Below are 24,835 nucleotides of genomic sequence, written 5' to 3' on the forward strand. Positions count from 1 at the left end.
CAGCCAGTTAAAGTTGTGGCCTACCCTCAAACATCATACTGAAACAGGAGAAAAGACTTGACAGCTTCATGTTTTCTCATTCACTTCAATGTGGTCAGTTTTCTTAAAGGTGTCTAGAGGCCAGTGGTTTGGCTCTCTCTGCTGTCTGTGGACAAAACAACAGTTTCTCTGTAAGAAAGGGGCTCACTGATCACGTTTCACTGCTTTACACACAGTGAGTGTGTTCATCTCTCTGCTGCTAAGGCCACAAACTCGCCTAACCTTACTTGAATTTGAACCTTAATTACTGTGTATCAGCACACAGCAGTCAGCAGGTAAAGAACAAAGCAAAAATAGGAACTGCTCTTCGGTGAATGTTTCACTCTCTACACAGCAGTAGCTTTACAAACTAACAGAGTGGCATATTTTTATGGCAGGTCTATGCCTTCATAATAAAAATCATTCCACTCAATTTTGACTTTCATATCTCATAATTATGATGTAGAGTGTCTTGTAACTACAGAAGGAGAAACACATTAGAGTTACTCATTATTTATATCCCAGTATTTCTAATATTTAATTTCCTAGAAAGTAACTGACGATGATGATGATGGGAATGGCGTCAGTATGGAATTTGGTTTTGAATATAAAGAAAATTAAGTATTAAACTGCTACTTTTTAATTCATTTAGAATGATTAGCGAATTATTTTGATTAATAATAATTGTCTGCTAGTGTAACCTTCTTATTAGTCAGGGCAGCTGACAAAGATTTGAGATGAAAGTTCATTATAACCTTGCAAACAGCTTGACAGATTTAAAAAAACGTTCAGGTTGTGAGAATTGGCTAAATATGAATCAACCAAGCAAACTTCTTGATTCTTTTTTAAAAATGTCAAATAAATCAGCTACTTCCTGTGTGTATGTTTCTATATGTCCTGTAATTGGTACCAAATTGCATAACTCTGTCTAGAAACTGTCCTGTTATTATTGAGAAATAACAGGACCCATAAGAATAGGTGTCATTTTTTCTTATAATGCACAGATTAAATCTGATCAATCATCAATCAAATCAATACATAATGATGTCATAATTATGATATCTGAAATTCATAATTAATGTAGAAACATCTTTTTTGTTTAATACCATGTGTTTCTGTATATGTCTGTGTAAAATGTATATCAGTTATTTTGGTCTGTATTAAGAATCATTGTCAGGTAGATTTTTTTATTAGTTTTATTTTCTGTCTAGCAGTCAGTGGAGCCTGAGCAGGTGCTGGTTTATGCATACTGCCTCACAGTAAGCATGGCTATGTTCAGAGCTGTGGTTGAAGGCCTCAGTATGCTTCACACAAACTAGTTTGTACGACCTGTCCATCAACCACATGTGAATAGAAAGGTGTTTCTATCTGTTGTGAATGTCCACACTGGAGGTGACAGGTCCTCACCTCTCCATCATCTCTGTCCTTTCTGCCACTCTTTGTTGTCCTGACATCACCAAACATACAAATATGGAGAACCCCCCCACCCCAATTTCAGCAGTAGAAACAGCTGTTGCTGCAGCTTTGTTTGAAGCATGCTGAGACCTTAACGTTCCTACTGCGTATAGAAAGTTCTGGACTTCTGGGTCCATATCCAGCTTTCAGATCTTGAAGACCTCCAGTTAAGTATGTAGACCTCTGTTTCCCCAAGTTTTCCACTGTCAACTATTAAATAAAGAGGACATGCCAAAACATCATCTCAAAGGACATTTAATGAGGACATACAGATACTGGAGTTAGGACCTTTGTTATGTAGAATTTCATCAATTTGTGTCATAAACATGATATCAATGTTTCAAAATGTTTTGAAAGTTTGGCTTTTTTTTAAAAGGGAGTTTTTATTTTATTTATTTTAATTTCATTAATTTACTTCATTCTGTTATATATCTTTTATGTAAATATGTAGTACATGAAAATAAGATCATCTGTGTTATTTTAAAACAAACATTACAGTCTAGATATATTGGTCAGGAGTATACTTACCGTTATGATTTGTCACTATACAATATGTCAGATGCACATCATGCCTACATGAATGTGATATATATTATTCATATTTTTTAAGCTTTCATATTTCTAACACCAGTGTTGATAGAAGGGCACTGGAGCGCTGTAAACATGATCATGTAAACAGGTGTTTGTAGGTTTTTGAACGAGAGGTACCACTGCCATCTGGTGGTCAGATACATAGTAATACATCATCTATTGACAAAAATATTCTGTACCACACAGTGTGTCTGTATTAACAAATCCTAATCCATAATGTTCCTGTCTTTATTCTATCAGCTCCATCAAAGAACTTGTTTGTAGAGTTGGACTCCCCTTTTCTTCTCTTTGGGCCTTTTAAACACTTCGATATCAGTGAGTTTGCACATCCAGCAATGTTTCCAGGTATAAGGCAGTTTTTACCTGTTCATGTGGGAGTCTAACCCTAACCCTAACCTTAACCCTTACCAACTTACCTCATGTTTAACCAGCACAGCTCTGGGATAATAGTGACAGTTGGTCGGTCGTTCGTCGGTGTTAGCATCCTTACAAGACAAAACTAAGATGGTGAACATGGTAAACATAAGCATGTTAACTCTAACACTGACATGAGTGTGCTGACATTAGCCCTTAGCTCAAAGCACCGTTGTACCTAAATAAAGTCTCACAGAGCACTTGAGCACAGCTGCAGACTCTTCTTGCAGTGTCTACAAAATCAGCCTGAAAAATGTATGAGAGTCTCAATAGTGAATTTTATATTTATTAGTTTAAATGTATATGCAATGACATAAACTCATAAACTTTGGTACCACTTTAAATTACAGCCCACAACATACAGAATGGTTCTTCCCAGTTTATAGTGTGTTAACTGTCAGTACAGTAAATCCTGATACAGGTAGACGGGAAAAATAACTAATTGGGACATATTCTCATTTTATGGGGTACAGTTTGACCATTACTGAGCAACAAAGCTGGAAGTTTTTACAATTACACTGTGACAAAAAAATTATTGTCTTCTACGTCAAACTTATTGGCTGTTAGATGGACACTCTTATTTTTCTGTTCAACTGTATTTACTGTAGAAACCTGATCATTAAAAAACGTTTTTTATAATAACAATGGACAGCAGCAACAGTCTCAATCCACATAAATCTGAACCACCTCAGGCTTTTCAATCCCCCTGTAAGTACAGTGTTTACTCCATAAGGCCTACTTTACAAACAGGCCAGCCCACAGTGTGTTTCTGACAACAATAACACAAATCAACCCAATAGTATGCAGTATACAGAAAATGCCATGGTATTTTGAAACATTGACTGTGCTATGGACAAAGTCCATAACAAATGAAGTGCCCCCAGAACATCTGTTGGGCTTTGTTGATTATAAATGCGCTATAATGCGTGTTTCTAGTCTTTACACTGCATGCCAACATTCAACCCTTAACACACACATTTATACACTGATGGTGGAGGCTGTGCAAGATGGTTGTCAGGAGGAGTATTTAGTCCTTCACTCACTCAGTCACACACCAATGGAACAACCTTCAGGATCAAATCACTGATTTTCCAATTAATGGACGACCCGCTCTACCTTCTGAGCCACTGCCACTGTTACGCAGCTTATATTGATGTCCCATCCTTGGAGATGGTGGTGCAAAGGAACTTAATTGACTCCAGAGCGGTGCCATGGTGCATTTGATGGTGAATGGAGGGAGGCATAGAGGGGCTCCCCTGAAGTCTTATTGTCAACTCCACTGTCAGGAGGGTGTTTAGCTCCAGGCTGTTATTGCTGTCTGTACACAGACTCGTCACCGTCCTGGAACAGACAAAAGACGGTTGTGTCATCTGTGAACGTGAGGAGCTTGTGGAGGTAGAGGAGAGGGGAGAGCAAGCAGTCCTGTGGTGCTCCGGTGGTGGAAGCACGTTTTACCGAGAAGGGTCCAGCTGCAGGCACGAGAACACCTATTTTGTGTCTGCAGTGGGATGATATTGGTTTTACCAGCCTCACACACTGCTCTCTGTCTGTCAGCAAGTCTGTGACCAAGAGAGACTCAAACACAGTCAGCTGGGAGATCTTGGTGAGGAGGAGCTCTGGAACAATAGTGTTAAATGCCGAGCTGTAGTCAAAGAAAAGCAACCTTGTGTAGGATTCACAGCAGCCCAGATGCTGGAGGATGAAGTGCAGTCCTAGGTTGACTATGTTATCCACAGACCTGTTAGTCCTGTCTGAAAACTGCATGGGATCCAGTCAGTGATTGATTTTAGGTGGGACAGGACAAGTCTTTCAAAAACTGACATGGCCATAGGGATCCAGGTTAAGCCATTGTCTATCGAACCTGCAGTAAAACTCATTAAGGTTGTCTGCCAGCTGATGGTCGTTGAGCTTCTCATTGCGGCTCTACTTGGCTGCTCTGATTCCTCTCTTCATCTTGTACTTGGTCTGCCTGCAAATGTTCTTATCTCTAATCCTGTAGGCCTCATGCTTGATTCAACAGAGCTGGCTGAGTTCTGCAGTAAACCATGATTTGTCGTTGTTGTACTTTACCTGCTGAGGATGCAGTTATCCTCACAAAACTGATAGTATGATAGTGTCTGCGTACTGCTGAGGTCAGGATTAGGTGAATTACAGTGATCAGAGAGACCCAGTGCTGCACAGGGAGCAGAGTGATATACAGTATAGCAGTGGTGGAGTGTACTCTGTTCTCTGGTGGGGCAGGTAACATGCTGTCTGAATTTAGAGAGCTCATGGCTGAGGTTTGCCTTGTTAAAGCATCCTAAAACAATAACCACAGAGTCTGGAAAGTTTCTATGACACCAATGTTCAGTGACTTGGGTTTGTACTGTTTGCACACTCATGGGATAGCTATACACTCCCATGAGAATGAATGAACTGAATTTCCTCAGAAAGTGAAACAGCCAACAGTTTATGAAAGAGTACCCTAAACGTACAAAAAATGAATTATGTAGTTTACCTGTCTTCTTTAGTTATTGTATATATCTATCACAGCAGATTTATGAAGTTCTCAAGAACTCATTACCCAATCTTATTGTTAATCTTGTATGTTGCTGACTGTTATCATGCCTTTGAAATTTAATTGAAGTATCTAAATCCATTCTGGGGAAAATTCAACTTTGACAGCAAATGCAGTAGATCAGATCAATACCAGACCAATCACATCAAATTAAAGTCCTTTCACTGCCTTAACTGAAAGCCTGTTTTTCGATAAAACATCTATTTTTTTACTGGTATATATATGTCAATTATTCTAGGCTTTTACCAGAGCCTCAGTTTGTCACTGTCCATTGTCAAATTCAAGGCAGTCAAAAATTCCACTGTTGGTTTTAGGGTTATATAAGGACTGGAAGCAATGCAGCATAATGAAGCACAGTTGGAGGATTATGTAAATGAAAGATAATGAGCTGCTGTTCAGGGACCACCCAGGTGTCTTGGCCCATGCTGATGACTGGCTCGTTAACTGATTCTTCTTATCAAGAGCTGTTGAACTTTGTGCTGGACTCAGTCTGAAACAGGGTCAATCCAGGGAAGCTGTGATCCTTTACGAGCACCACTGGGTGTTCAGGTACCATGGAGGGTATGGGGGGTTTTGGATCACAATGGTGTAGTGTACTCTCTTCCATGCACTATTTTTTTAAGAGGTCAAATAGGCTAATAGTCATTTGTCCTCCTGCTCACTCTCACTCCTCTCAGCTCTCCTCCATGCTGCCTTTGTCAGGTGTTCCCTTCCCCCAACTCACAGGTGTGCCTGATTTATCTCTTCCCCCTCCTCTTTCTTTGTGGGCTGTAGAGGGCTATACTGCTCTTTCTGTCACAATGAGACATGTTCACAATGTTTCAAGTCTGTCTTAAATCAAGTCAGGAGCCAAAAACAAATGTTTAAAAATGTTCCTTGTTGTAATGATTCCTCCTGTTCATACTGACCATTAGAAGATCTCTTCATAATGTACTTACAATGGAAGTGATGGAGGACTAAATCCACAGTCCTCCTTCTGTGTAACAATATATTTAAAAAATGATGTGAAGCTAATATGAAGCTTCAGCATCCAAATAAGTCAAATCTTGTTATCTGTGTTACAGTGTTTTTAGTACCAAAGTTCCTTTTTTGTTGAATGTTCTGGATTTTTAAGACTTTTTAACAGGGAAAATTAATTTTGGAAAAACCATGTCAGCCACAAATATATCTAAAAACATGTCAGGAGAGGGTTTTAAAATGTTATTCACAGGATTAGGGTTAGGGTTAAAAAGAAAAGGAGAGTCAGAAAAGCAGAAAGAAGGAGAAAAGACAGATGGAACATAAAGCAAAAGGAAACAAAAAAAGAGGCAAAAGAGGGACAAGGCCGAGGAGGTAACAAGCGGTACAAAAGGTGAGAGGAGGACAGAATCAGAGGCAATGGTCATGGTCAAGTGGAAATTCTGCTTCCTTGAAGATACGTCTATTTGAACCTATATGCAAAGAAGGATTTTGTGGGTAATCATTAAAGAAAGAGAAAAAAAAGAGCCAGAGAAGCATAATTCCAGTCTTCAGCAGCTACACCAACATGGTCAGGAGCAGACCATCAGACAAACATTTTCTGAAGTCAGGAAAGATGAGACCACAGGACTGGAAGCTGGTTTAAGCATCCAAGTCAAGGTGGTTAGTTTGCTTAAAGTCTGTGTAAAGTAAGAATAAATGTGTTCTGAGTTTGACATACCACAGAAAAGTGTGTTGTTAACCACCCTGCCAAATTTGAATGATTAAAAAATGATTTTCACGAGCAAGGAACACATCATCAACGAGATACGTTTTAACAGATTTATTGACAGAATTTGAATGAATTGCGTATTCTTGATGCAGAGTGATTCTTGATGCGGTGTGGGGAGGCCGAATAAAGGATCCGCCGCAGCACCCGGGCAGCGACGAACCCCCAAAACCTCCAATTATTTGAGACGTGCGTTCGTGGATATTAGATCATTGAGTCTGAGCGGATATATCGGTGATACGTTAATGAAGCCCAACGACCCATGATTTGGATAAAGTGCTCGGGTACGCCGTTGCGGGAAGCTGAAGTAACAGCCCCGATCCTAAAAGAGTGCCCGGAGTAGTGCGTAGGCGATAAACCGGCGTAAGTGATGATGAAACCAGGACCGAGTGGTGATTTGACCGGATTCGGAGATGAAGAGGGGGTGAGATAGAGGCGTGCCGTTGGATTTTCGGTAGAGGAGATAGTTAGAGAGGATGACGAATTGATCTAGGGGAGACTGGTTTTTAAAATAAAAAACTGGTGTAGGATGGCCGATTTGATTAGTTTTAGTTTTCTTCAGGTAGAATGCTATGGTGTCTTCAGAAAATAGTGATAAGTCCGAGATACAAACATGACGGCATGGGTCGAAGTGCGATGGTGACGCCGTGAATTCTGAGCATCTAAGAAAACCGAAAAATGCTAATATGAACATAGCTTCGAGGGTCAGGGCGATGTGAGGTGTTTGGTATCCTGAGCGAATGGTGTGTATGCAAGTGGACAGCAGTTCGGCGGTAAGAGGAATCCATTTAGGAGGTTTGGCTGGTTCTTGGCGGAGGAGACCAGAGAGAAGTGACTTTACTTGGGGATGGTTTAAGGCTGAGCTGGGATTACATGTGATTAGTTTGGAGAAAAAACTAGTACTGCTGAGGTAAGATTTGATAGTAGGCATTTTTATGTTCATGGCAGAATGAGCATAAGTGATGTAGCAGATGATGGTGGTGAGATTGAACGAGGGGAAAATGAAGTTGTGTCGGTCATGAAAGTGATGGAAATTATTCCAAGCTGTCCAGTAGGAGGAGAGTGTAGAAGGTGATAAGCTGTTAATGATGTAGTTTGGAATTCGATGATCAGGGGTATTAAAGATGGATTTACAGATTGAAAGTCAGTGCAGAATATGGAGGAACTGGAGTCGGCAGCGGTTCGGCGTGCGGAGCCAGTTTCTCAACTTCTGGAACATAAAACGAGAGAGAGTCAGCAATGGTATTATAGTGGCCAGGGACGTGGGCGGCGCAGAGGATATATTGGTTAGTGACGGAGTGCCACATGAGCGACGCATGAATGGCATGATTGAAGGGGAGTTGGAGCGACCTTTGTCTTATCAGAGTGTATGAGAATGGATTTACTAGACCATTTGTGTCCCCATAGAACGGCGGTGGCTGCTATGGGGTAGATTTCGAAGAGGTGGAGGAAGCGACCTGGCAATTGTTCATGAGTTCTGGGGGCCATTCTGATGTGAACCATATACCGTTGTAGAAACCCTCAAAACCGGCAGAGGGAGCGGCATCAGTGTAGAGCTGGATGTCAAGGGATTTGGTCAGTTGATCATCATAAAAGACGGAGATAACGTTCCAGTTAGAGAGGAACAAGCGAAGCTCGTTGAAACATGATTGGTTCAGTGAGAAGGAAGACTGAAGCAACGGGACTGAAGATGCAATAGACAGCAGGAGGGCTCTAAGAGGCGTTGATAATGAAATAGTTATTGTGACGAAATAGGACAACATGTATGTTACGTTGAACGTGTGAAATGGGCATTGATAATGAAATGGTGGAAGTGACGAGAGAGAGCGACAGGTAGTTTACGTTAAACGTGTGAAAGGAGGTGGTCTCAGCTGGCCATTTGGCGGAGAACGATCAGCCACCATGGAACCCCCAAAATTGGCTTGCATGGTTCTGTCCGATGAAGTTGAAGAATGACATCCCGGTGTCACTGCCCGGGAGAAATGAGCTGCAGGGATCAGTGTAGTCAAATATGGGTTATCCTGGTACCTCGATGACGAGACAGCGGGGCGCTGGTATCCCGGTGGCGGATGTCCCAGTTGAAGCAGAGTGTTGGCAGCTCTCGTTGCCAGGAGTCTTGACTAGAGCAGGCTTCTGTGGCAACTAGAGCAGGACGTCCACGATAAAAGCTGCCTGCTGTCGAACTAGGTGAGGAGCCAAGGTTGGACTGAGTAAATGGTGGGGTCACTGACATCAAACATCCTGGCCGAATTGAAGTGGTGCAAATGTAGTGAAAAAAAGCAGGGGTCATTGGCATCCTGGTGCTGATGTTCTGGTCTAAGCCGAGTGCTGTGATTGAAGTGAAGAGACGGCAGGGGTTGTAGGCATCCCAGTGCCCGATGTTCCCGTTGGAATGAAGTGCTGTGGTTGGACAGATAAACAGCATGGGTTGCAGGCATCCCGGTGCCTGATGTCCATAACTAAGCAAAGCGCTGCTGTTAGATTTAAGGAAACCGCATGGTCGCAGGCATCCTGGTGCCTGATGTCCCTGTTTAGGAGCAGCACTGCGGTTGTAGTGAGGAAATGGCAGAGGGTGTTTATGACGCAGACGATATGGAAGCAATTTCAGGTTAGTTGTATTTGTGATAAATTGTGCTTTTAACGTGGACGATACGGAGTGATTTTAGTATTTGTGATAAGCTGTGTTAGTAATGTGGAACACGATGCATTTAATGGCAGATGATGCCATAAAATTACGATTGACTCGATGTACTAGCAACGTGCAACCCAGTGTTTGTAATGTGCAAGTGCGTGTAACGGTGTGCAATGGCAAAGTGATGTTAGAGTTGCTGCACAAGAAGCTTGCAGCTGGTATATGGAAAAAGACCATGTGGAAGTAACTTTAAATTAATTATGAGTCTTTACTACAAAGTAGTGGAAATGGATAACGTATGATGCAGGACTGATGTCTCGTGCCGTTGGTATAAATGCCATAGACTGTATAGAAGAAATGGACGCAACATCGGTGACATCACCCATTGGTTTGTGGACTGCTGCTCGGAAGCCAATAGTTTCTAATCTGGGCAGCGCCATCTTGAAATTTTCAGGTGCATGCTGGGAAAAATAAAAACACAGATTCTACTTATATGAGGCGGGGCCATGGGCGGAGCCACGGGCGGAGCGGGGAAGTTGCAATCAACCTGTCAATCACGACGTAGCCACACCCTAATGCATACCCTGCTTTATGGTCAAATATAAAATCAGGGAGGGCAAATTTTCACAAATGAACATCATACTGCATTAAAGAAGGCATTAAACTAGCGATTGTGACCATAAACACATTTTGAAAACGTTTACTGAGGTTAGATATTAAGTGAGAAGTTGGTGAATTCTCCATTGACTTGTATAGAGACAGAAGTCCTTTTGACACCAAAACGATAATACTGACAAGTCTGAGTAGAATGAGTAGTGCAATACTACCTGGCCCCCGCCAGGGGGGGCTGTGGCGATGGGGCTACAGGGCTCTGTGACGTCATGCATGCCGATCCGGGCGATGATTGGCTTTGGCGAAAACCCGGAAGTGCAGGACAACCGGTGGTTGTTGTTGACGCTGAGTAAACAATGAAGCTGATAGGTTGATAGGAAATGCATTCTATGCAGGAACCATTGGAAGCGGACGACAGTGTGGTCGCTGATGTCGGGGTCCGCTTGTGGATGTAAAGGCGGCCGGACGGAGAGCGCGAGTTCGGTGTGGTGGAGAATTACCTGGACTGTTGAAGCAGCTGAGGAGGGGAGAGTTGAAGCTCCTGCTCCAGCGGCTATGCCCGTTGCTTCCCTGGTTTTTTGCCCTCGCTAGTGGAGGAGAGGAAGCCGCTGATCTACTGGGAGTGTCACATCAGCAGAGCGTGAGTTGAAAAGCCTGTGAGGCCGGCATATGCCCCGCTGAGCGCAGCAGCTCCTCCGGGACGCTCGGCTGCGGTCTGCTGCTGAATGACGAGAGGAGAACCGGTTTCACACCAATCTTCAGTCAAGTTGGGTTGATCTGCAGTTTGTGATCCGTGGTGAGTTCACTCTTGGAGTAGTAATCGTTGCGTTTGTTCAAGTTTTGTTGGTGCAATTATGCATACGATCTGTTTCTGGGATGACCATGAAAGCTTGACTGAGACTGCCTGCACGTGAAACTCGAATGCGAGAGTGAACGAGGGGGAAGATGTTAGGGTTAGGGTTAGGGTAACCTAATTGTAAGTGTAATTGGTGTGTGTTCCCCTCTCCTGAAACTGCGCTTATCAAGCTTTGATTTAAAAAAAACGGCAAATATATGAAATTTGGCTTCAAAGTTGTGTAAAACGCCTCTTTCTCTGCTCCCAAACACTGTGGGAGTGCCGGCCGAGTTCGGTAAAACCCCGCCCCCTACCAAGTGTCACCTGTCAATCAAAGTCACCACCTCTACCAGAAACATGGACACTACATCTGAGAGCTTTCTGCTGCTAGCTCGGCGGCTAACTCGACGGCTAACTGGCTAGCTGTAGACTGTAGTAGTAGTAGCAGTGTGTGCTGAATGTATTTATACCTCTACAGCAGCAGGGGCGGGTTTATGCTAACGCAGAGGTGATTTTCAGACCCACCCACTAAATTCTGAACACAGAAATCTTGAAACACAGTTTGTGAAGCCTAACTCCACAATTAAAATCTAAATGGTTGAATTGCTTTTTACACATTTTTAGAAATACATTTATGACCTATTTAATGTGTTTAGAAGAAAATGTCTGAATTCACTTAACACAGTCTTTAATGGGTCTTGAGAACTACACGAGTTAAACTACCCACACGTCTGTGCTGTATGAAAGCACAGGTATATAGAGTGAATGTGTGTGTGCAGTTTCCTTCTTTTTTTAATGAAATAAGTATGTGTCCCTTTAGAACTGGCTTCTCACCTCATTTCCACTGCACAGAGTGTGAAGGAGGCGCTTCAGCCAGCAGCAGGTACAGAACAGACTGTCGACCTGTGCGAGGCTGATGGAGATGCCAAGATTCCACATGCGGCATGTTGCTGTGAACGTGAGCCATATTGTTAGAGCATGTGTTGTTATGCACAATAAGGCACAGTGGAATGACCTCCATTTGCCCCCAGACATAAGCATCACTGACCCTGATCCACTCTCCCCATGCTATCATATCTATACTGTGCACATGTGGAAGGGACAAGTTAAAGCTGAAAGAATGATTAAACAAAGTTCCCAGAAATGAAACACAGAGTGGAACCATGATAAAAGCATGAGTGTATTACCAATGACAAGTGTTGGGGTAATGCATTACTTTGTAACAAGTTCAATTACTCACATTACTTTTTTTTATGTAACCAGTACTCAGTTGTTAAATGATGTTTTCAAAAAAAAAAAAATCAATTATTATTTTTAACAACTATTACTGTAGCTACCTTTTTACCACAACAAATCTGCCATCAATGCACCATTGCTACTTTTTTGGCAAGCAGGCTCCTGGCTATGTGCTATAGTTATATCACTCTGTGTGTGTGTGTGTGTGTGTGTGTGTGTGTGTGTGCGTGTGTGTGTATGCATGTGCGCACAGCACAGCACAGTGAGCAAGATGGCAGAAGGGACAGTTTCACTTTGTGGAAATATTCACATTATTTTGAATTCATGGGAGGAAACAAAGGCAAGAGCATTACAGTAACCTGTAAGTTGTGTGTGTTGCTCTGTTGCAGTGATGAAAAGCATTTATGTGTTTATAATCTGTATTCAGGTATGTGATTTGAAATGAATAAATGTAGTTTTATAACTTGTATGTGAGCATACGTTTGAGAAGCTACTTTAGTCCAATAAAGACTGTAAATGGAACATTGTGTGGCATTCCTGCTATTAGTGTAAAGATTTACAGATGAGGGGTCAGACTTGGTACATTCATTATATTTAAAGGAGGTCTGGACTAAAACTACATGAGGAATCACAAAGTAACACTAAAGTACTCTAACCACTTACTGTTCTCAGAAAGAGATGTAATGTAACTAGTTACTTTGTAATGGCAGTCAGTTTCACTTTCAAAAGTAACATTCCCCTACACTGTCAAAAACATGTTAACTAATAGGTTTAAGTTTATGGAATTAAAAATGTAGAATTTAACAGACATTTGCTAAACTAGGCAAAGCGAGCTACTGCATCAGAGACTAAACCCCTATTATAAGTACACAAGTGTTTAAGCTCATTGTTTGGTAAATTGATGCATTGCATGTTTACTAGCAGATATACACAAGTAGCCAGGATGTTTAGCCAGTAAATAAGAAGCATCACTGGGCACATTGAGTAACCGCTCTGGTCCGAGGTTGGCAAAATACCAACCTCATGTTTGAATAAGTTAATATTGTTGTTCCTCACTCCCTGCTGTGGTGGACTTGATGTTTCCTTGTGGGGAGCAATGAGGTCAGAGCTTTGATACTAAAATCTCTTCCATGTGAGTTAACTGACTGAAATGAATTGAAGCCTGTGAGCTAGTTCAAGGCAAGGCAGTTTTATTTATATAGCACATTTCATACACAATGGCAACTCAATGCACATAAAACAGAAAAACATGTAATTTGAGAAACATTAAAACATACAATTAATGTTATTTCCTTGCACTGAAATACAGATTTAAAGATGCATCACTGTCCAACACACCCTTTTAATCATGGCAGTGTGCCACTCTGCATCCTTGTTGCACTGCTCACCTAAAAGCTTCAGTGCTGCTTGCTGCTGCAGACACTGGCCCACATCCATCCCATCATGCCCCTGAAGGTAGACTCTCCCTGCATGCTGAGCTCTGTGCTTCCACTTCCACAAGAGTTGGCTGACTGAACTAATTACTGATTACTAATGAATGCACACACAATGTAAGAGGGATTTTTTTTTTTTTTTTTTTTGCCCCGAGGGCCAATAGCAGTTTAAAACCCTGTGTGTGCTTGTAACTTGGAATGCTGATATATCCAACAGGTGTTTGAACCAGCTGTTTAGCTTAGCTTAGTTTAGCATAAATATTGGAAGCCGGGGGGGGGGCATTTAGCCTGGCTCTATTTAAAGCAAAACTAACCAGTCAAAATTTTTTTTTAAATCTCCTCTGCACTTTTGAATGCTGTTTAATCTAAGCTTTTATTTTGTTTATCAAGTTTATTTATTGACATAATTTATAGATTTTAATTTGCATTTGCATATTTGCTTTTCTTTGCATATTTTATTGCTAATGAAAATGTTGACGATTACAAAGGAGGTTACATCTGAAGTCAGACCTTTAAGATTTTGCTCATTTTTTAATATTAGCATGTTACTGAATACTAAATATTGCTGTCTTTAATTCTTTGAAATCAATATTTTTTTGACGTGGGTTTATTTGGAGCACACATGAGCTTAAATGGAGTCACAGTACCTTTTAAACCCACTTTATTCATCAAATATCTTTATTTTATATTCCAAAACCTATATGAACTAATGAATAGATTTTCAAATGAGAGATAAATGTTGCTTTATAAGAAATGATCTCTCTTATAAATCATGTCAGTATCCACGAAAAACAGCTGAACTTAGATTTTGGTGCTTAACGGGAACACTTCCCCTAACAGCTGGAAACATTGGTTAGAACATTAGAAAAGTCATCACATGTAATAAGTTACATTACTTTGATGAAGTCACTGAAATAGTTACATTACGTATTACATTTTAAAAAGAGTAACTAGTAATCTGTAATCTATTACATTTCCATAGTAACCTTCACAACCCTGTGTATAACTGAGTACAACAAGCCTGACCCTATTGGGATTAATAAAGTTGTTTTGAGGGTTTTTCTTATGTCATATTCTTGAGTAGGGTTCCCTCAGTTAGTCAGTTTGGACAAATCACATCCACTCTCAGTCCACTCTAAAGGGAGCAGCTACTATACAGCCAGAAGACTACTTTACCCATTTCCCCTCACATTCTTTCACTCACATGGCCTTTTCTGTGTGAATACTCTCACACATATATATTCACTGGTGGGGCTCAGAGCTCTTGTATTGACTGGGCCTACAGTTGAGTTGGTCTCTTCAATGAACTGCAGTGCACTAATGTGCTGCACTTATCTGAGGCTCCACAGTCCTGTCAGACTGCCAGCAGTCACAAAAGATGCTGAGCCGAGCAGCTTGATGCCCAGCCAGAGGGATGAGGCCTGCTCTATTTTACCCTTACTGCTTTACATTCTTTCACTGTTCTGGCCTACATCACACACACACACACACACACACACAAACACACACACACACACACACACACACACACACACACACACACACACACACACACACACACACACACACAGCTGTAACAAAGACCATGCCTGAGAAAGTTCAATGATATATTGATTGTGAAACTGAAGGTGGAGGAAGCTGGGATGTAGGACTGATGGAGGTCAGCTCCTGGAGTAGATAAGGGGGGGGGGGTTATCTCATCTTCAGAGTCTAAGGCTCCATCGAGTCCCACCCAGGTCCCTGAAGAAAGTGACACAGAGACAAAGAAGACATAATAGACAGGAAGGAGACAGAGAGGAAGTGCCTCAAAAATAAAGCTGGAGACTTGACGAACCTGCAAAGTGAAGGTAGTGATGGAAGAGGTGTTCAGATCCTTCACTTCAATAAAAAAGAATAGTACAGCAATGTAAAAATACTGTTAAAAAGTCCTACATGAAAATTCCTACCCAAGGAAAGGTACTGCAGTAAAAGTACTGCAGTATTATGAGAGTCTCTCTCTCTCTCATAATAATGTCTTTTGCAATTTAATATTGTCTCATGTCTTTTTATGACGTAAACCCCACACTTCCATGAAGTTCTGCTCATTTTCACTTTCACAAGCAAGGACCACACCACCAATGAGATACATTTGACAAATGTATTAACAAGATTTGAATGACATCCCCACACAATGTTCCTGGTGTGGGGAGGCCGTATGAAGGATCCGCTGCTGCACCCGGGCACCAAAGACCCCCAAAAACCTCCACCAAGACTGAGCGGATCTTAAGAATGGTGCAACGATGATATGTGGAGAAAGTGCTGGTGTGGCCGGGAATGATTAGGCGCTTGTCTGAATTCGGCGATGAAGAGACGCCCTAAGAGGCATCGATAATGAAACAGCTGTGGTGACGAAATAGGACAACATGTATGTAACGTTGAATGTGTGAAAGGGCGTTGATAATGAAATGGTCGAAGTTACGAGAGAGAACGACAGGCAGGTTGCGTTGAACGTATGAAAGGGGCTTTGAAAATGAAATGGACGGAGTGACGATAGAAAGAAATGTAGGTTACGTTGAACATGTGAAAGGGGCGTTGATAGTGAAATGGTGACGGGATAGAACGACAGGTAGGTTACATTAAAGGTGTGAAAGGGGGTGGTCTCAGCTGGTCATTTGGCGGAGAATGATCATCCATCATGGAACCCCCAAAATTGGCTTGCATGGTTCTGTCTGATGAAGTTGCGGGAGTAGCACTCGGGGGCAATGACATCCTGGTGTCACTGCCAAGGAGAAATGAGCTGCAGAGATCAGTGTGGTCAAATATGGGTTATCCTGGTACCTCGATGACGAGACAGCCAAGTGCTGTGACTGGAGTGAAGAGACGGCAGACGGAAGAGACGGTGTTTAATGGCAGATGATGCCTAAAATGACGATTGACTAGATGTACTAGCAACGTGCAACCCGGTGTTTGTAATGTGAGAGTGCGGATAACAGTGTGCAATGGCAAGTGATGTTAGAGTTGCTGCACGAGAAGCTTGCAGCTGGTATATGGAAAAAGACAATGTGGAAGTAACTTTAAATTAATTATGAACGGCCGTGACTTCGGTGTGGTGGAGAGTCACCTGGACTGTTGAAGCAGCTGAGGAGGGGAGAGTTGAAGCTTCTGCTCTGCTTCTGCCCGTTGCTTCCCTGGTTTTTTGCCCTAGCTGATAGAGGAGAGGAAGCCGCTGATCTACTGTCACATCAGGGGAGAGTGAGTTGAAGAGCCCATAAGGCCGGCATGTGCCCCACTGAGCGCAGCGGCTCCACTGGAACGTTCGGCTGCGGTCTGCTGCTGAGTGACGAGAGGAGAACCGGTTTCACACCAATCTTCAGTCAAGTCGGACAGGTTGATCTGCAGTTTGTGATCCGTGGTGAGTTCGCTCGGAGTAGTAATCTTAGCGGTTGTTCAAGTTTTGTTAATGCCAAAAAAGTATGATCTGTTTCTGGGATGACCATGAAAGCTTGACTGAGACTGCCTGCACGTGAAACTCGAATATGAGAGCGAAAGAGGGGGAAGGTGTTTAGGTTTGTTTATATAGGAGCCGGAAGAGGTGTAATTGGGGTGTGTTCCCGCTCCTGAAACTGCCCTTCACAAGCTTCGATTACATAAAATACATTTCCATAATTATTGCTGTGTTATATTTTCATGTCTTAGGTAAAATAGGACATGATATTGTGTGATAGGAGCTGTTTTTGGCGTAAACCCTAAAAAATACACTCTCTCTGCTCTCTGAAACATGAAGCAAGGTTTAATCACATTTATTGATCAGTCTGATCCACTATTGATGCTTTCTAAACACATCTGTGGTTCAACATTTGGTATACACACTTTTATGAGGTTATTCTTAGACTGGAACATACTGTCAGGGTGTAAAATATGAACAGTATGTAAGGGTCAATACCTAAATTTAAAAAATAAGTTGTTTGTAATTGCCTTCCAACACTGTTTTCTGAACATGCACTTCTATGGTAATGGTTTGATTAACTTTAGACTACTCAATCTACCTTCATGTTGAGCTTGAAGGTTTATTCTTGATCTTGGAAAAAGTTACTTGGCCAAAGTTGAAAAGGAAGTGAAGTGTTGGTTGGGTAAAGGAGGTACAGCACCACTATGTCTAATATGTCTGGAGGCACATATAACATTTAAGCAGCCAGCAGCTGGTTACAAACCCTCATCTTGACATCTTCCATCTGAAATATCCAAACCTAGTGTAGCTTCTGACAGTTTATTCACATAACCACACATGGCTTTGTGGGAGGAATCTGGCCGTGAGTGTGTACCACTGTATGATCTGCTGTCATCTATAAAGCAGTCTTCACTTGTGCTCATCCTGAGTGCTTCTGTGGTCAACAGACACTATTCACCACAGAATGTTAATGTACATAATAACTGAGAAGAGATTAAGTCTTTTGATTTAAATGACTCCATGGTACTTCTGTCAGGGTTAGCCTTGTTGCTCCACTGGTAATAAAACCGCTAGCCGTTATTTTTCTGGTGGTACATTTGTATTCTGGGGTGTAATAAAAAGTCTCTTTAAGCATTAGGATTCACTTTAGGATTCACATTTATACAAACTGACATTAACTGGTGTGACTTCTATAATTCTGTACATTTTCTATAGTACTCTTTAAAAGTCAAAGGGTGGTTTGTGATATTATAGACACTATAATGTCTATATTATGCTGGCTAATTAACATAATAAATAAGTTTTAACACTGCAGACCAAAGATAGAAGAATGCTTAATTTTCCACTGAAATAAAGAACATATCGTCATGAAGTGATCCTAATATCAATAACTGTACTTCTACCTATTGCATGTAACTGAACAAGTATACTGTTTTCTTCCTCTTCTTTTATTTGGTGGATGCGTCGACCATCTCTTCTTGTTTTTCTTCTCTTTTCTTCATCCACCATGCTAGCCAGAAGAAGCAATCTGTCATCCTTCTCATCCTCAATTCAAATGACCACATATCGTCTAGCAATGACAGTGTAGCTTCAGTGTTGTATACTGCTCGACATACAACACAATGATGTAATACCACCATCACCATCTGGATGGAACGTGGATTGTGAATCTAATCATGCTAATAAGATGCTAACCATCTAAAGGGACATATTTAGTTCAGTAATGAAATCTTTATCATTTTTGACCCAAATTTCATTCAAATGTATCATTTTCTCGATCCATAATTTAAATGCTACATTTCATATATCAAGATAATTCAATGTATAATGTACATAGATACGGTGGCCGGGAAGTGCAAAACAACATCACAAAGTAATTAGTAAATTTGTCTCAGGACTTGTAAAAGTGTTTAGCATCTTGTTCATTTGTTTTATAAAATCCTTGGTAAGTGTTTTTCTCACGTCATTTTGTTGTATGATATGTAAAATGTTTTCCAAAATGTAAATTTGTATCAAGCTTTGTAAAAGTGTTTCACACTTTGTAATGTTGTTTTGCACTTCCCAGCCATACATAGCCATACATAGAGCTTATCTAACAGAATCAAGACAATGAATAAGACTATATCAGAATTTTAAAAAGGTTATTTTACACATCTATGTCTAAAATCATTATGATAACAATAATTGAAGTTGGGCCAACTCAGTTATCCACATAGAAAAAATAGAGCCCAGTTTTGACAAAATCTAAGGGACTTGGCTTGGATAGATGCGCTTCAACTGAAAAACAAGCAGTAGCACCCAGAGTTCCCATTCCATTTATTAGATATAGTTTATAAATAGACACACTCAGACACAGATGTTGAAAGTATAAAAAAATACAAGATTACGGGATTTTCTAGACATTTTAGTGAGGTCTCTTCATCATTGCCTTTGACACGTTATTTTATCTTGAATGGCTGACCAAAAAAAAAAAGTGTTTTTTTTTCTTCTTACACAGCATAGTAGTTATCACTTTCACAAGTCCATTCATCAAGCAAGTTACTATCATCAATGTCATGTTAAAATGAGATCAGAGCATAGAAAACAGAATCACATGCAGCCAGCAACTTTTCACTGAATGTATACAGCACGCTCTGTCAGCCAAACAAATGAATTTCACTCAGTGAAATAGGTTTTTCAATGTATGTGCTTCAAGTTTCATTATACTTTGTCTTACAAACTCTATGGAAAGCTGAGATCACAGGGGGAAATGTTGGGATAGAGGAAAATGATTAATGACTGGGGAGAGAACAGCTTATTCAACCTTTACTGAGGACTGATTGACAAATGCTCCTTAACGTCTTCCACATATGTTCAGTCATTTGTCCAACCATTTTTCATTTGTTTGGATATTAGCATTTCAAATATACAATATATTCTAGTTACATTATTTGTTTGTTTTTAAACTCAACTGTAGCTTTCAAATCATCATCAGTGCCCTGGCAAGAAATTAGGGACATAGGGCAGTATAACAAAATCAAGCATTTTACTGTATCTTTAAAAAAGAAGAAGAATGAGGCAGCATGGCTAAGTTGATAATGTTTTTAAAACCTCTGCAACCAATGAGCATTTTAATGATTTGATTGGCTAAAATCAAAATGGACAATATAAATCACACATGTAATAAACTTAGTGCAGCACAAATACACAACTAATGTCTTCTTCAAGCATTAACGTACCATATAGCTACTGTGCCAAATCTGGCTCACCTTGTTCTAAGGACAATAACTCCTGCTGCTAATTCATATATTTTAATTTGTAAATATATCTAAAAAATACAACTTATCAACTTATATGAGTTATATGAAATTGCATGATTTCTTGGTATAACACCAAGTTTTGTTTTTATATTAGATTACTCTTATTATTCACAGTGTTTCAAACTGAACAGTATAGGCCAACACCTACTGTGTGGCTGGTAACTGGCACCATTTCAGTATTCATTGTGGAGGCAGCTTTCAAGTCTAGTATTGCTCCATTAATTCTGTAAAGCAGAATTAAAGCACTACAGAGTTTAGCCTTTCTCCAATCTACACCATTAGACTCAGTTAAGAAGAAAACAAAAACATTCCGTATAGTACTCCTACCTAAACAACAGTACAATTTTGTGCCTTCTTTTTTTTCTTGTCTTTTTTTTTTTTTTTAGCACAACTGCCTCTTTTTCAGTTTTCATTACTTCCTTATGATGAGGATCTATGTTTCCACAAACAGTTATCTTGACAAAATCTTTCTTTCTTTCTTTACAGATGTATCTATAATATAATATGATATAATATAATATATAATATAATATAATATAATATAATAAACAACTCCTTTTACAGGAACGTAGTACTTAACTCATGAAGCAACTTTGCATAGAAAGTATTTTCGTAGCTAAGAAAATAATGTTTCATATTTTCTGCATGATATACCATTTAAGTCACATATGAAAAATAGTCATGTTGTAATCGCTTACTGAAATGAACTCTCGTTTAAAGAAGCTAAGTTTCAAAGAACACACAGTAGTAGCTAATATTTGGAAAAAATCAAAATACAAGAATGTCCGTTTCGGTAATCCCTACTAAAGGGAATGTGTTGTAACAGTTAATGGCCAAGATACAGATAAATGACTTGTGGTGAATAAAAAGTATGTACTTGTTAAAAAGATTAAAATAAATAATGTACTGTACTCATTCTGCACCTGACAGGAAATATTCTGATAAAGAATAATACTGACCAAGCAGACATGAATATATATCTATTTGATAACAAAATACATATCTACAAATGTTTGTAACTGTATTGATATATAAATATGTGTAACAATATATATGTATTTCTATACATATATATTTACAACAAAAGGTGCACTTAAATAATGTCATCAAGGAGATGCGGGGTGCCTACCCAGTCCAAAGTCCTGGGCTCAGAGGCAGCCATAATCATGCACATAAACTGTTTACCGGTCCTCTTGTCAATAGGGTAAATAGTAGTGGGTGTGAACCTTCTGTTACTTTCTACAAACTCACAGAGCTGCTGATACACCTGTGGGTATTCGTGGCGTAGGAAAACCCCTCGAATCCTCAACTCCCGTTGTATATTAATAAAACAGATTTCCCTGGCCTTCCTGCCTTCCTCTCCCTCTTTGTCAATATCTGCTGTTCCTGGTGGTGGAGTAAGGATTAGCGTTTCCATGTCACCCTCTTTCTTGTGAACCTTTCTTTCGGGGCTGAAAGAAGCCAGTGCGACCTTTGCATATTTTCTGACAGTTGGAGCTTGATTCCTTGGCGATGGCCCGTCAGGCATTTGCTCACCGACAGCAATTGATACATTCAAGATGAAACATTCATTTGGGTCGTACTCTTTACCAGCCTCCTGCAGTTCCTTACAGTACTCCCCTAGGTTGTCCTTGAAGCTTTCAAGCTCTCGAAGGGACAAGTATGTAGGAGACATAAGTAGACTATCCAGGCCATACTGCAGAAAGTTACTGGATGACCCAGGATTTGGGAAACCAAGGAAGAGAACTCCTCTACCTCGAGAAAGGTAGCCAACTTTGGCAATACGGGAGAAGGCTTTGTGGACTTCAACAGTCTCCCGGCAGTGTTTGATAATATGACGACATATGCTGCCAATTCTTCCATACACGCAGCTTTCTTTATGAATGTCCCAGTCCTCCCTGCGACAGTTACGAGAGCAGTAGTAGGTGTAGCAGCTGTGGCAGGATTTAAAATATAGGCAAGCATTGAACAGGGTCTCTGTCCGCCGGCATTTGTTGTTAGAACACATCATTGTATCATCCTCATCTGGGCTCTGATCTGGGGAGCACTCATCTGCACTCTTCATTGCGTCACTGGCCCCGTCCATATCTTGAAAAGCATCAGGATTCATTCTTATTGAGGTCGGCTGCTTGTCAAGTGGAGGAGGTTCATCTGTACCTGCCTTTGAGCTCTTTCTGGATAAAGATACTGCTTCTTCCTCATCAATTAGCTTCTTTAGTTGATCCAGAATGTCCTCACTTGCCCTTCTACTGGGTGGCTTGTAATCAGTCACAAGATCTGCCAGAAGCTCATCAAGTTGTTCAAGGCTTTGCTGTAGTGAGGCATTGTCATGTGTCTTCTCTTTGGTTGAGCTTTCAAAGTCACGCTGAGATAGTTCTGGACCCTCTGTGCTTCTAGAGTCAAGAATGTCCCAGCTGGCAGACCGTGCTTCAGCCCTACTAAGGTTCCCAGTTCGAATGTCGTTATCAGTGATCGTTATCTCAGGAGTGACAAACCAGAGTTTACTAGTAGTGCTCTTTGATGTTTCTGTTGGGCTTTTGTCAATCAGTGAGTTATCTGACATTGATAAAGCTGCATAGCGTCTTGGTGAACTGGATAGATTAACTACCACTGGTTGCGGTTTGTCACCTGTGGCTGCTGCAGGCTTCCTTGAGTCGAGAAGATCATCATAGCTCTGACCTCTCTGGACAGGGAGAGGTTGTTCCCTCTCTACACGAGAGTTAAGAATATTGTCCCAGGACCTTGAGTAAGATTTGGACTCTGTGCCAATTCTTTGAGGTTCTACACATGGGTTGGCATACCATGGTGTTAGCACAGGGTCTTGACGGGATCTGGTTGGAGTGACTTGGGATACATAAGAGGCAGGATTGGTGGAATATCCAGATGCATCTGAGCCGTACCAGTCATCTGTTTGTGCCTGAATGACTCTAGCATGTCTTCGACCCTCTGTGTAATATGCCCTTGCTGGGATATGATGCTCTGGAGGCATTGCATACATGTCGCTGGAGTAATAAAACCTTGGCGGAGCAGTTTGGATTTGGTAAGACCTTGGATCATCCCCGTAAAATATTCTTGTTGGGGGTGTCTGTATTATGTATGGCCCTGGCTCATTTGCTGTGTAGGGTTTGGGATACCCTGCCTGCACAGAGTATGGATAGGTCTCCATCTCAGGATAATAGGGTCTTGTAGCTACAGCATGCACCACTCGAGTCCTTGGATCTTGCACATATTGCACTTTTGGAGTGTATGTTTGTCCTGGTGTGTAACGTTCATCATGAAAGTAAGAACTTGGTTGAGGAGGAGCAGTGGTGACATATCTCCCTGGGTCATCTGCATAAAAGAACTTGGTTGGCACATTAGGGCTGGAATGAGCTCTGCGTTCCCTACCATAGTACTCACCTGATGAAGGCATTCTTTGCAAAGGAATCTCCATTGGTTGTATGTAACTATTTGGCATGCTGCGGGAATATTGATAAGCTTGCCTACTTTCTGTGCCTAATGAGTCAGTGGGAGTTGGTGTTCTAGAGTAGGAGAAATGGCGTGGCACTGTCAGGCTCCTACTCCCCCCACTGTGGTGCCTCTGCCAGGGTATGTCCATTTGAGGTGTAGCCTGCTTCCGTCCAGATTGATGTAATGCTGCGTCATCAGGTTTGATGTCCACCCGACACCTGACATGAGGGCTAGTTGCTGGTTTATCCAGCCCTGTATCCTCAGAATTATCAGCACCATAGTGAGGTGAATATCTACTGCTGTCCCCTATTTGAGGCTGCAACTTAATGGGATGTACTTCATGCATATGAGCCCTAGTTGCTGCATAGGAGGATTCCCTACGCGGTGATACTTCTGGTCTCCAGCGAGAGTCTCTTGGAGCCCTTTGTGACTCCCTGCCCTTCCTCCCTGAAGATGTGGAGCCTTCAAAAGACACAGGGGTTAGACTGGTTTGGACACGAGTGGCACTTTTTGACCTGGTCCTTCGTTTTTGTTCAGGGACAACTACCTCACTGGCCATATCTGCTGCCATTGATTGAGGAGTTACCCTATGGCTGAAAATGTCTGGAGCAGAAAAGCGGTATCTCTGCTGACGGCCCAAAGCATTCCAGGCAACATCTGGGTTGGCTGCATGCCTATCAGCCTTCCTGTATGGGGACTCCATTGAGTATTTGTGTGATTTTGGGTAATCCAATGACTTATAGTCAAAGGTACGGCAGTGCCTCTTATTGACTTTGCTCTTACTGTCCTCCAGTTTGCTGCAATTTATAGAATCACATTGTTTGGAGGGTTGCAAGGACTTATAATGTGAAGAAATGGGGATCACTTTTATATCTCGATGCACAGTTGATACCAGTATGTCAGGCGGGTCTGTGCGTGTCATCTTAAAGGGACTCCTCTAGTTCTCTCCATCAAGTTGCTTTAATGTTGATGTGGCCTGGGGAGGAAAATAGAGAATTTCAGTCAGTGATATTAATCTGGGTAATACAAATTTGTTCCACCAGCGAAGCAAGAAATACTATTCAGTGTGAGTTAGTTGATAGTCTGTGGACTAAACTCTGGCAGAAATATTAAACATGCAGTGATATTCAATAATGAACATTAATTCTAT

At 41.2% G+C, this 24,835-nt stretch overlaps 1 protein-coding gene across 1 annotated transcript; it reads right to left on the reverse strand.

The window, feature by feature from the left end:
• Positions 1 to 21,328: 21,328 nt before the first annotated feature.
• On the reverse strand, positions 21,329 to 24,607 carry ajm1 (apical junction component 1 homolog). The gene has a single exon (XM_053340000.1). It carries the CDS (start codon positions 24,605 to 24,607, stop codon positions 21,329 to 21,331), a length of 3,279 nt encoding a protein of 1,092 aa, XP_053195975.1.
• Between the last annotated feature and the right edge of the window lie 228 nt (positions 24,608 to 24,835).

This window comes from Scomber japonicus, chromosome 19, assembly GCF_027409825.1.
Source record: "Scomber japonicus isolate fScoJap1 chromosome 19, fScoJap1.pri, whole genome shotgun sequence".
In the NCBI taxonomy this organism is placed as follows: Eukaryota; Metazoa; Chordata; class Actinopteri; order Scombriformes; family Scombridae; genus Scomber; species Scomber japonicus.